Genomic DNA, 15064 nt, shown 5'->3' with positions numbered 1-15064 from the left:
CAATAAACACAGTTAGCAAGTATTCAAGTCTCTAATTAATACCATTCCCACTGAAAAGAATCTTGGAGAAATGGCCAATTCTAGCTGTGAGATGGAGAGAGCTTAAGAGGAACTGGGAATATCGTGCGGTCCCAGAAAGCAAGATCTCAGAAGATACAGGAGCCAGTTTTATTATCACTGGCTGATAAACAATTAACATTAAACATTAACAATCTGAACATCAAAATTAACTGTGAATGACTTAAATACATCCAATCTGTTAAATCCATGATCCCATAATAAAAAAGACAAAAAAAAAAAAAAAAAAAAAGAAAAAACAATCACTGATTCCCTACTGGAAGCAGCTAGAAAACCAACACTTTACTTTGAGAACCAAATGATAGAAAAAATCTACCTGGCTCTTATATTAGAAACTTGCTTCAAATAGAAATATAGTCCTTGATAGTAAGAGAAAAGCCCTTCCTTTCACAAAGAATGCCAAGGAGAAAGAATAAAAGAATTAAAAAAAAAAAAAAAATCACCATGATCCAAGTCCTAATGAAACTAACTCAGGCACAGATTAGCAACTGGCTAAACCCATGGTGTAAATGTTTGGTGAGGAAGTCTAATATATAGTGTCTGTTTAATTTCTGCTACCAGGAGGAAAATAACTTCATAATAGAAGGATCCATCTACCACTAATTTAATCCAATCATGAATCTTAGCCTCAATAATGGTGAAAAAGAGTCACTTACTACACCTCTGGTATGACACAACATAAAGCATACACAGCAGCACTATGACATATTCTAGCCAAAGATACTATACTTGGACCTTTTTTATCTTTAGATCTAACTTCCAATGTACAGATGCACAGGGCATGAAGGAACAAGGCAAAGAACATTAAACCAGTGTCATAAAGAGATGGTTCTTAAAGGTCCGAACAATCAGATCTGGTAAGTGGTAACCAGATTCAATAAGTAGTACTGAACAATTCTGGTTTGAGCAATCAATCCATTAGTACAGAGCATTTGAGGAACAACTATAGAAATCTGAATATATATCAGTTATATGTAGGATTAACCTACCTTGTTTAGTGTGATGTCATGACGTAGGAAAAGTATTAATTTTTAAAGAGATGCACAAATATTTAGGGATGGAAAATCAAGATATTTCTAATTTACTTAAAATACTGAAGCAAAAACAATTATAAATAAAATGAATTGGACAATGACTGCAATGAAGTTCTCAGAAAGTCTGTTCTACACATGGCAAAACAGATTTAACAGAAAGGTGAGATTGGGACAAAATTTTCTCCAAATAAAACTAATTCAAGAATTCCTAAGAGTCTCCCAAACCAAGATTTTCGTGAATTCTCTTTAACTCACAGGGAAATGAAATCTGAATTCTAAGTAAACAAAACTGGGCTCACAGCAAAACAAATAAACCCTCACATGTTCTAATACTTCAGGATGAATATACTAACTTGTAAGTAAGAAAAAAAAAATCTCTGCATGTTTGTTACTAGTTAAAATGCACTTAAAAAAATAAAAAACTCTAAAGAGTTTAAATCTACTGGCTTGGCACCTGTAGCTCAAGCAGCTAGGGCACCAGCCACATATACTGGAGCTGGCGGGTTCAAATCCAGCCCAGGACAGCCAAACAACAATGACAACTATAACCAAAAAAATAGCCAGGCACTGTAGTCCCAGCTACTTGTGAGGCTGAGGCAAGAGGATCCCTTCAGCCCAAGAGTTGGAGGTTGCTGTGAGCTATGACACCATTGCACTCTACCAAGGGTGATTTAGTGAAATTCTGTCTCAAAAAAAAAAAAAAAAAAAAAAGTTTAAATCTAAGATAAAAAAATTCAAAATATGAATTTTTATTATTACTATTTTGACAAAAATGTAACTATTCAAAATAATGTTCCTAATGGTTTAACCACATACGATAGTTTAACTCTTCATGCCCAATCTGAAGTATACTTCTTTAAACTCATATATCCTCTATGCTCTTGTTAGTTTACCCAGAGTTCATTATGACACCCTTTAATGATTCCCTACAACCTTCAGAATATAATTCAAACTACGTGTTCTGGCCTTCAAGGCCCACCACAGTCTAGTCCTAATGTGGTCTACTCTCTCCAATTTTCCCTTAATTCCCACTACTTCTCTACATGCACTTGCAATTCCAACTAACTTAATCCACACACTCACTTCCTGATAAAGTCTTGCAGTCTTCCATCACCAAGATGCTGACACCTTCCCTTCCCTTGGAACATCCTCCAGTTTCCCATTCACCTCATTAAATCCTGTATCTACTCATACCAACTCAGGTCCCACTTCAGAAAAAAAATCCTTACTAGATCTATACCTACATCTGGATACTTCAGCTCAAAGTAAGTTTTCTTCTGAACTGCAGGAGTGCTAGTAGTGAGTGATTCTCATACACATGAAAACTAGCTAACACCCCTATGAATAAATTATCTTTCTCTTGTTTTCTTATCAACAAGCTGCTCTGCATACCTGATTGTTTGTCCTATCATAACCTAAAAATGTTGACAGACATTAAATGATACTCCAACCTTATAAAATGAGCTCTTTTGCATATAATACTCATCAGTCTCAGAATATTTGAAACTGGCAGGGCAATTGATAATTCCACTTTCAGATGAAGAAGCTGAGGTTCAGAGCCATTATGTATCTCATGCAAGATCACCACACTAATTAGTAAAGTGCAGTAATGACTAGATCCAAGCTCTAACCACTTCACTACATGGTCTCATTTAGAATTTGCACAGAGGGTGGCGCCTGTGGCTCAGTCGGTAAGGTGCCGGCCCCATATACCCAGGGTGGCGGGTTCAAACCTGGCCCTGGCTGAACTGCAACCAAAAAATAGCTGGGCGTTGTGGCGGGCGCCTGTAGTCTCAGCTACTCGGGAGGCTGAGGCAAGAGAATCGCTTAAGCCCAGGAGTTGCAGGTTGCTGTGAGCCGTGTGATGCCACGGCACTCTACCCAGGGCCATAAAGTGAGACTCTGTCTCTACAAAAAAAAAAAAAAAAAATAGAATTTGCACAGAAATACAAACTCATTTTCATCTTGCATCCACACACATGCAGAGTTAACACTTGAATATCTGACATCATGATGGCGATATCACCCAAGCTTGGTGGTAGCAACAATAGAAGATTACATACACAATTTCAGATAAATTTTATTTATCCTGGGTTTGAAAATTACATTAAAAAAAAAAAAAAAAATTCGGCGGCGCCTGTGGCTCAGTCGGTAAGGCGCCAGCCCCATATACCGAGGGTGATGGGTTCAAACCCGGCCCCGGCCAAACTGCAACCAAAAAATAGCCGGGCGTTGTGGCGGGCGCCTGTAGTCCCAGCTACTCGGGAGGCTAAGGCAGGAGAATCGCTTAGGCCCAGGAGTTGGAGGTTGCTGTGAGCTGTGTGAGGCCACGGCACTCTACCGAGGGCCATAAAGTGAGACCCTGTCTCTACAAAAAAAAATAAAAAAAATAAAAAAAAAATTCACCTGCCACATAACAACTATATCAAAGGAACACAATTATTGTTAACAGCGAAGAACAAAAGTGCAGCTTATACTTACTTCCTATGAATATACTACTTGAGATGAGTAGACTCTATACTAGGGTCCTCAAACTACAGCCCGCAGGCCACATGAGACGGTGTGATTGTATTTGTTCCCCGTTTGTTTTTTTACTTCAAAATAAGATATGTGCAGTGTGCATAGGAATTTGTTTATAGTTGTTGTTGTTTTTAACTATAGTCCGGCCCTCCAACGGTCTGAGGGACAGTGAACTAGCGCCTGTTTAAAAAGTTTGAGGACCTCTGCTGGTTTCCAGTGTGGTAGTTTCCTAGTGCAGCACCATTTCCACCAATTCTATCTACCTGACAAACCACTGGGCTATTCACCCAATGATCATGTAAAACTGATACATGTGTATGTTCCTGACTTGAATCACTTAACAATATTACATCTCTACATTAAATCTTCCAATCACAAGTGTTTCCTCTTGAGTAGTCAGTAAAAATAATGATAGTAATAATAATAGCAACAACACTATTAAATGTATACAGGTTTTTTTGTACCACATTTTTTAAAGAACTGAGGCTCTCTCCTTTGGTTACAAAGAAATTTCAGTGAACGAACTGAAACCCTCTACAAATGTCTGTACTTTCTCACTTTTACCTTCATAATTATCACAAAATTTTTTATCATAAAATATACCCCTCAAGTCTCAGGTCCCCTGCAGCTATGAAACAGAACCACTGATACTTCTTTAATTTTCCCTACCAACTCAAGACATCCACATCCATCAAAAAACGTTCATTTCTTTTCATTTTTTGTTATGCATCTCTTCAAATACTGGTTGTTAAGACAATTTGAGACACCGTATATTTGAGAATTTATTTAAAAACATTGAATTTAAAAAGCTTTCAAATTTAAAAACTGCAAGATTTTTCTATGCATTTTCCAACCAACTTCTACTCTTAAAATACAACAAATACGTATCACATTTTTGTGTTGTTTAATTTTTTTCTAAATACATTGCATTTCAAACTATACAATTAGCTTTGAAGCCAAGGGCTCCCCAGTAATTTGCTACTGACCAGGGGATCACAACCTGTCTCTATAATGACCTATCCTACACTAAAGCAAAAGCAAGGTGTTTAACTCCAGACCTGCTACCTTCTCAATTCAGGGACCCACTAGATACTTCATTATTTCAAAAACCTTTACAATTTGGAACATCACCAGCGCCCGCTCTCAAAATATTTCAAGGTGAACTCACATCTACTGTCTCTCCTTACAGACATAAATGCCCACACACACGTCTTAACACACATGACCTCTCCTTATTTTGTGCCTATAACATGAAATCACTTCATAGATGTAACTGTATTTGATGTTTTCTTCTAACACTTCAGTATCTCTGGAAAGATCCACAACAACCCAACCTGACAAATTCTGCTTATCATAAATAATGCGACAGAAATGTTACAGTGAATTGACTCATTTCACCAGCCTCAAAATTTAGTTCCATAAAACACATAGATTAAAATCAGTAATAAACAGATTGCAAGAGGGACTTTACCTAACAATTGTAATCAGTGTAACTGGCTTATTGTACCCTCAATGAATCCCCAACAATAAAAAAAAAAAAAAAATCAGTAATAAACAAAGCAACATTATAAATACAAATCCTTTTTTGTTAGACAATAGGATTGAGTTTTCAAAATAGTTTTTGCTTCAAGAAAATGAAGAAATGAAAGTCAGTGCAGTCATTTGATTGATAATTATAAGAATTCTGGATAAATCACTTATCTTCTGCAATCTACCTATTTTTTAAAAATTCACCACAAATTTTCAAACATTGTTATTGCAGAGTAGAAGATTCCCTTCAGAAATAAGAGTTAAATTTCAGTTAACTAAAATTTTCAATTCATCAGTCTTCTAAGTAATGGCACTGTTTCAAATTAGCTTAAAGATACATCTGGTGTTTAAAAATTGCTGTGTGTGTTAAATGACAATCTGCCACATATGATTATACTAGGCTTTCTTCATAACTAAAACCATTTAAATAGTGCTTATTTATCTTGGGCACAGCAAAGCAGCACTTAGGGGCAAGGAATCTTTCCTATCTATTGTGCTTTTACATAAAATACAAGACCTATATGTACTGACCTACATAATTTCAAAAAGTCCAAATCTTTAAAAAGGTGAAGTACTTAGATTTTCTCTGCTTATGGATTGATATACTTTGGTATAAAGACTGACTAAAAACTATGCTATTTAAGTAAAGCAATTTTATTTTTCTAATTCTCATTTATACCAATGACTTTAAAGTAAAATTAAGACTAAACACCTGGAGAGTAAGTACTAAAAATGAGATTTCTTAAAATGTCATTTTAAGAAAAAAATGCACACCTTTTCTCTAAATATCCCAAACTATCACTAACCATTATACAATTGCTTAATTTCTTAAAGTCATTAGACAATGTTTATGATGTCATTCTAGATTTTCATTTAAAAAATTTATGTGCACATCTCCTATTTTAGAGAAACTAGAACTCAACCAAGATGTGTTGTACATGCCAGGCTCTGAGGTGGTCACTTTCAAGGAACTAGTTCTTTTTTTTTTTCCTTTTATTAAGTCATATACACATAGACCAGGCAAACACAAAATGGGTACTATTCCAATATAGACTATGATAATTACATAGTAAGCAATATCGAGCACAGACTAGAGTTTTGTTTGTAAACAAATTTCTTATCAGTCACACTGACATAACAAACTGTTTACACTAGTAAAGTTTAACGCTACTTTTGCTTTTCTATAATGTGAAAATAAAATGTAGAAATCTCACTTGTACACCAAATAATCCAGCTATTTTGGGCACCAAACTATTCCCTGAAAGTTCTAATTAAAGTGAAAAATCACAAACTATTGCACTTAAAATTAACACTGAACTGTCTTAATGTCAAATAAAGAAGTAAGAGTTGGAGAAAACAATGATGTGCTATTATGTAAATTAAAAACTGGTATGTAGACCTTCAAACATAGGCCTACTACCTATGATCCCCTGGCCTTAAAATAAATCCTGGTATATTTAATAGCAGTTGACATAGGAATAGCAGAAAGTTGCTCAGTGGCATGCCTTTAAGTTATCAATAAATAAAATCCAACAATGTCATAGTTATTTTCCATCTCCAACAGAGAACAGCATTTTGTTTACATTGAATTAAACTGTAGTTATCAGTAAATTAAAACCCAACAAGTTATGATTAATTCCTATAATACTAAAACAAAAAAATGAAGAAAGAAAAAATCCTTAACATATAAGCATATTGGTATCAAAAGTACAGCATTTGAAGTATGCTTCAGTGAAGGAAGGCCAGGTCACAGGAATCTCTATTTCCCTTAAAAAAGAAACCCAAAAGTCTACACCCCTTGTTCTCATGGAAAACTGACGAATTTTGATCAGCTCCAACACAGTGACAGTGACTAGTAAGGCAGTAACAACAAAAATAGGATGTGAACAAATCATTTAAGAAATCAAATTACCATGTTTTAACTTATTACTCAAAAGACATTTAAGAAAAGATGGTCATACCAAATGCTAGTAACGTAACGACAAAAAGACCTACATTATTAACCAAATTGTGTTCTATCCTTTAGAATACAACTCTTACTATAAAACATATAAAAACTAAATAAAATGTACAACAGGAGAGTTAAATTTGAAAGTATAAATGACCGCGGAATAAGTAACCCATAATGTGACACACAGGGTCCTTTCCATTACTGCTACATGAAGGTGCTAACATCTCCTGGGTGAGGAAGTAAGGCAATAGAAAGAAACGGTTATAAATACCTGCTTCCTTCTTATTACAACTAATTCAAAGAGTTTGTGTACAACAGCAAAATTTTAGCTCCTAAAAAATAAATTCAGTACTCCGCCTTACGGAAAATCTGTTTATCATAGACACAAGTACTGTCAACAATAACTGACCGATTCTTCAAACAGAAAACACTAAATTGTTAAGAAACCCATATAGCAAGAGTCCCCTCATTGCCAACAGCCTTATTGTCTTTTTAACCAAAGTCTTTATAAATGAGGAAAATTTCTAAAAAATAAAAAATTAATTAAACGTAGGAAAAATGAAGTATGATGCAAACAATGATCCCATGATAAATAAAAATAAACATTAACATGAAAAAATGATTAGTAAAGCAAGTTTTAATTGAAAATATTTTTGCTCACATGCTTAAGGGGGAGAGAGCAGATAGGTGAGAAACTAAATTGAGGTCAAAAGAAATTTTATTATAAAAATAAAAAGCCATCAGAAAATGGAAATGTATTTTTCAAATAAGTAATGAGCATCTAATCTGCTCACTTTTTCTGAGCCACACACTAATTTTTCTGATAGCAACAAAAAAAAGATTTAGACTGTCCTTCCTCACAAACTGTACATTTTCACATCAGCAGCTTTAACCTCCCTTAAAAACAAAACACAAAATCTAATTTTAATACCTCATTTTCTAGTTTCCCTTCATTTGGGATTTTTTTAGTCAAACTGATTTTATTCTTCACCTCATATTATAAATTGCAAAATCCTAAGAAAGCATAATTTCCATTCAACTATTGGTATTAAGTTTCATTTTCATGACAAAGAAAGGTATTTCTTTTAAACAATCTTTTGTGTTTTAACTGCTCTTTCCCAAAGATGATCTGAGGATTTAGTAGAAAACCCTCTGAAGAGAGATCAGTTTAAGACCTAGATTTTATCTTGTAATTCTATAATCATCTCTATCTTCAGTAAAAGACTCCAAACTGAAGTTAATGCCCCTTACATGACTAGCCCAACCTAGAATGTATTCACAACCTTAAAAAGCAACCAGGCCGAAGATATGTAGAAGGAAAAGACTGACAGCCGCCCTCCCTCCTCCCCCACGATCCCCACCCTGCCCAAACAAAAACAGATTGTGAAACAAAAAGATTATCCATAGCCAAGATACAGGACTGAAGATTAACGGGAAAGAATTAAAATGCTCAGCATTCAAGTTTTAGTCAGCTAAGAAATCTTTCGCACTTAATTCTCAAATTTGTAACTAGCCAAGTAAAAATTCTAGAACTGGTAAGTTTTTAAAGCTTATTATTTAAAAAATATCTTAAAATAAAACTCCAAAGTCTCATTCAAAATTTCTAGTTATCAGAAAATACATCTACTCTAAGTACAACATACTTCATTCACTGAAATAAAATTTACAGTTTTCCGTAAATTTAAAAGTAATTTTTCGGCCAAGTATCAAGGGCCAAGTAAAATGTAATTCCTGACCACAAAGAGAAGTCAAGATTAATTCGTTTTGGACAATGACAAGCCAAAAGGGTAATGCCAACTTGCCAAATTTCACAATTAAATCATCCAGCAAGAAAAAATGTGATGCACTTCAGAAACCAGTATTTTTCTTAACTCAAATTAAGTTTATAATAAGGCTAACAATTACAGGAAGCAGCTTATTCCACAGTAAGGAATAGTCCTTTTTCCTGCATGTTTGTACTGGTCTGATAAAAAACAATCAAACTTCCTTGTGTTTATGCTGCCCATTTTAAACATACTAGCGACCATACAGCATCTTTACCCTCAGGAGTTGAAAAAAACTAAAACAAACAACAGACTGAGAAATGGAATAAACCATATTAAAAGGGAAAGCAAACCTTATTTAGAAGACATACCATTCATTCTATTAGTCTCCTACATTTAAAACTCAAATGGTTATTACTTTCAACCAGAAAGAAATAAAGAATACTTTGTTAGAAATATTGACATAATTGCAATTTCTAGACTTGGAAGATTAAAATTACTAAAGCCCAAAATTAAAAGCTTGTTAACAAAGAATCACTCTAAATTTAGAAATGTTAGGTTAACATAAAAGCACAAGTGAGAAGTCTTTCATAACTAATAAAAAAACTTAAAATTATTTAGCTTTTTAAAAAGAACACATACGGTGAAAATATTTCAAAACGTATTTATATCCTATGTTCTCTGATTAAATTCAACATTAAGAATGCAATTTTATTTCGATTTAATTAACCCTAAAAATTCTCATAGCCTACTTCCAGTTTCATGTCTGTAAGATATTCCTTCTCAACAAATATTCTTTAAGAAAAAAACTTTCACCAGAAATTGTTACTAACACTACTAAAACTTTTAACTCAAATACACCAAGAGCACATTATTTTTAAAATGGGATAAAGTACCAATATTTTTAAAGAAAGTGTTTTCAGTGTTCATGAACACTTTTACAGACACGCAATGACAAATGAAATGATTTATAGTTTAACTTTCAACTAAATTTAATATAGGTCAGGTTATTGAGCGTGTTACACATTTCATTACAAACATTTCCAAGCTTAAAAAAAAATAACTGGCGCCCCTTAGCGCCCATGGTTGGAAATGCTCAGTGTTAAAGAGTTCCAGCATTTTTTTTTCTGACATTCCAGAAAGTTTTCTGCCTCCACAATCTTTCAAATGCCAACACAAATAGGAAAAGCAGAACCCTTTAAAGGGACAGCTCAAGTTTTCTCTGGAGATACTTTCAATTAACAGATTTGTTATTCCAATAGTGGAAAATGCCCACTCTAATAATGGGTTATTGCCGTACGCTTAATATTATACAAAGCAAAACTACGACGAAAGCAGTAATAACCTAACAGTTTTCTACTTCAAAATTTGTTTCCATCACTTTCAAGACAACAAAAGCTCCTGGGATTTTTAACTATCTTTTTATCATGGAGATATTTCCGGTCTTTTGTTCTTTAGTGCCATTCCAATTCCCTAAGCTTCAGTCTCTTTCCCTAGCTCTATTTTTAAAATCTCCAACCTTATGAAAAATCTAAAATCCACCGTTCACCTCTTCAACCTACAGTTTTCAATTTCCTTCAAACAGTAATACCGCTAAAGAAAATTAACACTCTTTGCTACTCGACTTCCAAAATAAGACTTCTTGTGAGCTTTTTCTCTAGGTATCCACAGAAACCCACAGCTATTAGAAATTAATACTCCAGGTTATTGGTACAAGAACTTCTTAAAGAAACTCCAGAGTCGATCAACAATCTTGTCATTCTTCGCTCCCCACAGAGCTTCACCAACAAAGCCTTTTGCAAACTTTGGCTCAATCATTTCGCCCTCTTGAACCGTCTCAATTCCCATTTTACAAACTAAGGCGGCTGCGTCCCGGGAGCAAACCCTCCGCCCAAGTTCTTTCAAACTCGGGATTACGTTTAGATCTGTCATCGCGGTATTTCGTACTCCAACCCCCCTCCCCCCAAAAAGTGAAGTTAAACTCCTAACAGTTCTCGCTTCCTCAAACAAAAGAACAAAAAGTGGTTTTCGCTGTCATTTTGACGTCGCCTTGGGCTACATCAGCATTACTTTCGATCTCCTACGGAATTTCTTTAAATTAACAAGCCCCATGCAGACTTCAACTTGAATGTTCACAAGCTACACAAACTCCAAAACACAAAAAGCACCCTAAACATCTTCGCCTGCGAATCCCACCGAAGTCCTCGGAAAGCAGAGCTCCCACAAACGGAGAGGCTTCGCACATCCGCGCTGAGAGCAGCTCGGAGGCCGCGCGGGGACCAGGGACACGCATGTCCTCTAGGCCGGCGGCGCGGCCCGGGCCCTGCTCTCAGGGAGGGCTCGGGAAGGACCACCGAGCCCAAATAGTGCCCGCTCGCTTTCCGGAACGTGACCGTAAAAACTAGCAAGGCCAGAGGGCTCGTCCTGCAGCTTTCCCCAGCGCACAAACTTCGGCGCTCGCGGCGCGGAGTCCCGGCAGAGCCGGCTGGCGGGGGGCGTCCGGCCCCAGCGGGTCCGCCCCGGCCCTCCCGCCGCGAGCGGGGCCCTGCGCCTCCTTTGTGCGTCCTCCCCTCGGCCTCCCCGTCCCCCCGGGCGCGCGGTCCCGCCCGGCCGTGACCTTCCCGCCCTCCCCACCATCCCGAGCGGGGAAAGGGACCACCCCCGGTGGGGCTCGGGGGTTGGGGCCCGGGAGGTGGCTCACCTTCGTCCAGCAGCCGCTCGAGGTGGTTGAAGATCCCGCAGAAGTTGGGCAGGCTGCTCATGAGCTTCTTGTCGTTCATCAGCTGCATCAGGTAATCTGGGGTGGGCTTCGGCTTCTCCTTCGTTTCCATTTCCCCGACCATATTCCAGGCTCCGCAGCTCACTCCTCCCGCCGCCGCCGCCGGAGAGGAGGGAGGGGCGGGGGCGAGCCCCGGCCGCCGGCCGCTCGGGACTCGGCGTCCCACTCCGCGCCGGCTCCCGCTCCGGTTCCGGCTCCCGCGCCGAGCCCCGGGCCGGCCGGCACCGCGCGCTCGCCCGCCCCCCGCAGGCACTTTCCGCCCGGGCCCGACGCGCTCCCGGCGCCGCCGCTCCTCGGCCGCCGGCTCGGCGCGTCCCTCACGAGGCCGGCGGGCGGGAGGCGGGTCTCGGCGGGCCGAGTGCGGGCGCGGGCCGCTGGCGCCGGACGAGGAGGACCCGGGGCCGCCGCTCGCACGGCTGGTCGCGCCCGCTCAGCGCCGCCGCCGCCTGTGCCGCGGGCTCGGGGTCTCTCTGGGCTGGTCCCCGCCGCGGCGCCTCTGCCGCTGCCGCCGCGCTCTGACTGCGCTCCTCCTCTTCCTCCTCCTCCTCCTTCTCCTCCTCCTCCTCCTCACTCACTTGGCGGCGGAGTTCGCCTCAGTTCAGGCGGCGCTGCCAGCGGCGGCGGCGGCGGCGGCGGGGGGAGGGGCGCGGCGCGGGGAGGGCCGGGGGCGGGCGGCGGGCGGGGCCGCGCAGGGCGGCCGTTAGCGGGGCCCGGCCGGCGCGCTCCCGCCGCCGGCCGCCGCCCCCCCGGCCCGGGTCGCCTCCGTGTTTTCTCCCTCCGCCTTCAGGCGGGCCGGCGGGGACGGCAGGGGCGTGACGCGAGGCCGCTCTCGGCGAGCCCGGGCCTGGGCGCCGGGACGGGGGTCTCTGCCCGTGTGGTCGAGACCGCAGGGAGGGGGCGGGTGTGGGCTGCGGAGTCGACGGACGGGGAGGGTGCCGGGCGGGGCGGGAGGGCAGCCGGGTGGCCGTGCTTTCCACGGGGCAGGGCGGGGTCCAGCCGCCCCCCGCGCTCCTGCCCCTATGGGCCGCGGGCGCGGTCGGGGTGGCGCGTTAGACGAGAATTCCAGCGGGACGCGCCGCGACAGTGTTGCGCTCACCGCCTCCCTGCCCTTCCGTCTTTCCTCTCGTTACTACAGTTTTTTTAATAAGCCTCTCACCCACCCTCTCCGTCACCCCAGAAAAAAATTTTTTAACGTCCTGTTGCTTCACGGGGGACTTTCGGGGTGGGCGTCACGTGGACAGACACGTAGCCGTGAATCTCGAGAGCGCGTGCGCGCGTCCAGGCCGGTGGCCACGCCCCTTCCGAAGGTCGCCCCGCCCCCTCCCAGCCCCGCGAGCGCGTGGTGGGGGAGGGGAGAAGCCTAGATCGCGCCTGCGTCGGGCAGGGGCGGGGCTGGGGCGCTGGGTTTGGAGCCGGGCCTTGGCTGGGAGCCCGCGGTGCCGGGGCATGGGTCTGTGCTGCGTTAGCCCTGGCCGGTGCGTCCGGAGCACAGCCAAGTCCAGGCTGCGGTGTGCTGGGTGGGGAGGAGGAGCCAAAGCAAAGGAGTTTGGGGTCTCCGGATCCCCGAGCTGCAGTGTTCGCCTCCGCAGAACTTCACTGAGCGCCCTCGTTGCGCGCGCCCGACTCCCGCGTCACGACCCTCCAGTCGTCTCCGTAATTCCCTACGGTTTTCGTGATTTGCTGGGATGCTGGAAAGGAAGCGCACGATGCCGGGGCGGGAAGCCCCCGCGGACTGCGCGCAGACACGCGTGCGCACCCGCGAGGCGCGGGCGTGGGCGGTCCGCCGCCTGTCCGCGCAGGGTGACGCGCGGCTGTAGGGGAGGGTGTGCTGGTTGCACCCTTCCGTTATTCCAAAAGCTAGTTACATTAGAAATGAGCACAGCGCTTTTCTAGGTGACGAGGGGAACGTAAGTAGTGACTGGAATGTTTCACTTCGCGATGGTATCAATATTCAGTAATGGAATGAAGCTGCGCTGTGAAATTTACAGAGCACGTACACAGTTTGAAAAGCTAAAGTCAACATTTATTTTCACCGACAAATAGTTGTAAGCAGGAGGTTTTTACGTGCAGTATAGTGGGTTTCAAACACGTATTTAGATTTGTTTGGGAGAGTTTTTTGAGCTACAGCAATGAAGTCCTCTTTGGTGTATAGAAGTCAGTCACTACATCTGCATATGCGTTTTATTGCGAGTCCTTTGTAACAGTTAAGAATACAGATAAACTTAATGCAAAGTTGACTGTAGTGAGAGTATACGTGGTTGGTATTTTCTGTCAATCGTGTCATTCAAAGTAATTTTTATTGTAAAGTTCTGCTTCACACAAATTCTGAAGAGTACTGAAGGTGCTAAAGGAATCTCAAACAAATTAGCCGGTAGCTTCTGGCCTTTTCATTTATAGAACACGGAGTTCATTGTTAAAATTAAGTTACTATGATAGAGAAAATGGAATTGCCTTAATAGGAAAAGTTAAAGCATCTAACTCTCAAAAAAAAATTTTTTTTTTTCTTTTCAGTTTCTAGCCAGGGCTGGGTTTGAACCCACCAGCTCCGGCATATGGGGCCGGCGCCCTACCCCTTTAAGCCACAGGCGCCACCCGAACAATCAAATATTTTAAATTCTCCAACAGCCATAGCTATTTATAGAGCCATAGAATATTTGCCTACCAAATTATCTATATAAAGATGTATAAATGCAGGGAATAGTAATTTGATCAAAAAGCTGTTGTGTCTTTAAGCAATTTAAAGTATACGTCCTCAGTACCTCCAAGAATGCTAGGTAGTTTTAAGCTGAATTATTCATTTGACTAGTGTAAAAGATGCAATCCTCCTCGATTTGCTCACTCATTTATTAAGCTACTAGACCCTATGCTAAATACATATATATCTCATTTAGTCATCAGTATAAACTTGTGGCATAGGTGATACTGTCATCCTCATTTTACATATGGGGAAATGTAGGGAGAAAGGTTAAGTAACTTGTCCAAGACTATAGCTAATGAGTCCTGAGTCAGAGATTCAAATCCAATTCATTTTATTCTAAAACTCCTGTTCTTTTTTTACTGACTTTATCCAATAAAAAGGGTTGAACATTATGACAAGATTCCACCATTTTTGGCCCATAGAAACTGCAATTTCCTAAGTCTCAACCATTTACAATTTAAACTAAAACTACACTACAGAACAATAGTAGATAATACTCATTTCCTATTAAATCTCTAACGCTTACGGCATTTGATAACAGGTATTATGTATCACCTTTTCAAATACATGCGAACAACATCCCTGCTCACAGTATATCAATGGTTTCTTCTCCAAGGAAAAAAAAGAATCTGAAGAGTCCACCAAGGACCGTGAGCCTGCATATGTGGCCCTTCGCACATCTCTCTGCTCTATGTCCTCCTCCTCCCCAGC

The 15064-nt window shown here is 41.2% G+C and overlaps 1 protein-coding gene across 5 annotated transcripts in view; it reads right to left on the bottom strand.

Annotated features, from left to right (window-relative positions):
- The window catches only part of QKI (QKI, KH domain containing RNA binding), a 138727-nt gene extending 126453 nt beyond the window's left edge, over nucleotides 1-12274 (bottom strand). For all 5 annotated transcript variants that reach the window (XM_053590345.1, XM_053590346.1, XM_053590348.1 and 2 more), the window contains exon 1: nucleotides 11578-12274. In XM_053590345.1, coding sequence (XP_053446320.1) covers nucleotides 11578-11719 — 142 coding nt within the window. In that variant the 5' untranslated portion in view covers nucleotides 11720-12274. The remainder of the gene's footprint in view (nucleotides 1-11577) is intronic.
- Between the last annotated feature and the right edge of the window lie 2790 nt (nucleotides 12275-15064).

This window comes from Nycticebus coucang, chromosome 5 (genome assembly GCF_027406575.1).
Source record: "Nycticebus coucang isolate mNycCou1 chromosome 5, mNycCou1.pri, whole genome shotgun sequence".
Taxonomy (NCBI): Eukaryota; Metazoa; Chordata; class Mammalia; order Primates; family Lorisidae; genus Nycticebus; species Nycticebus coucang.
Note: the sequence above shows the minus strand (reverse complement) of the source record. Positions and strands in the feature narration are given on the sequence as shown.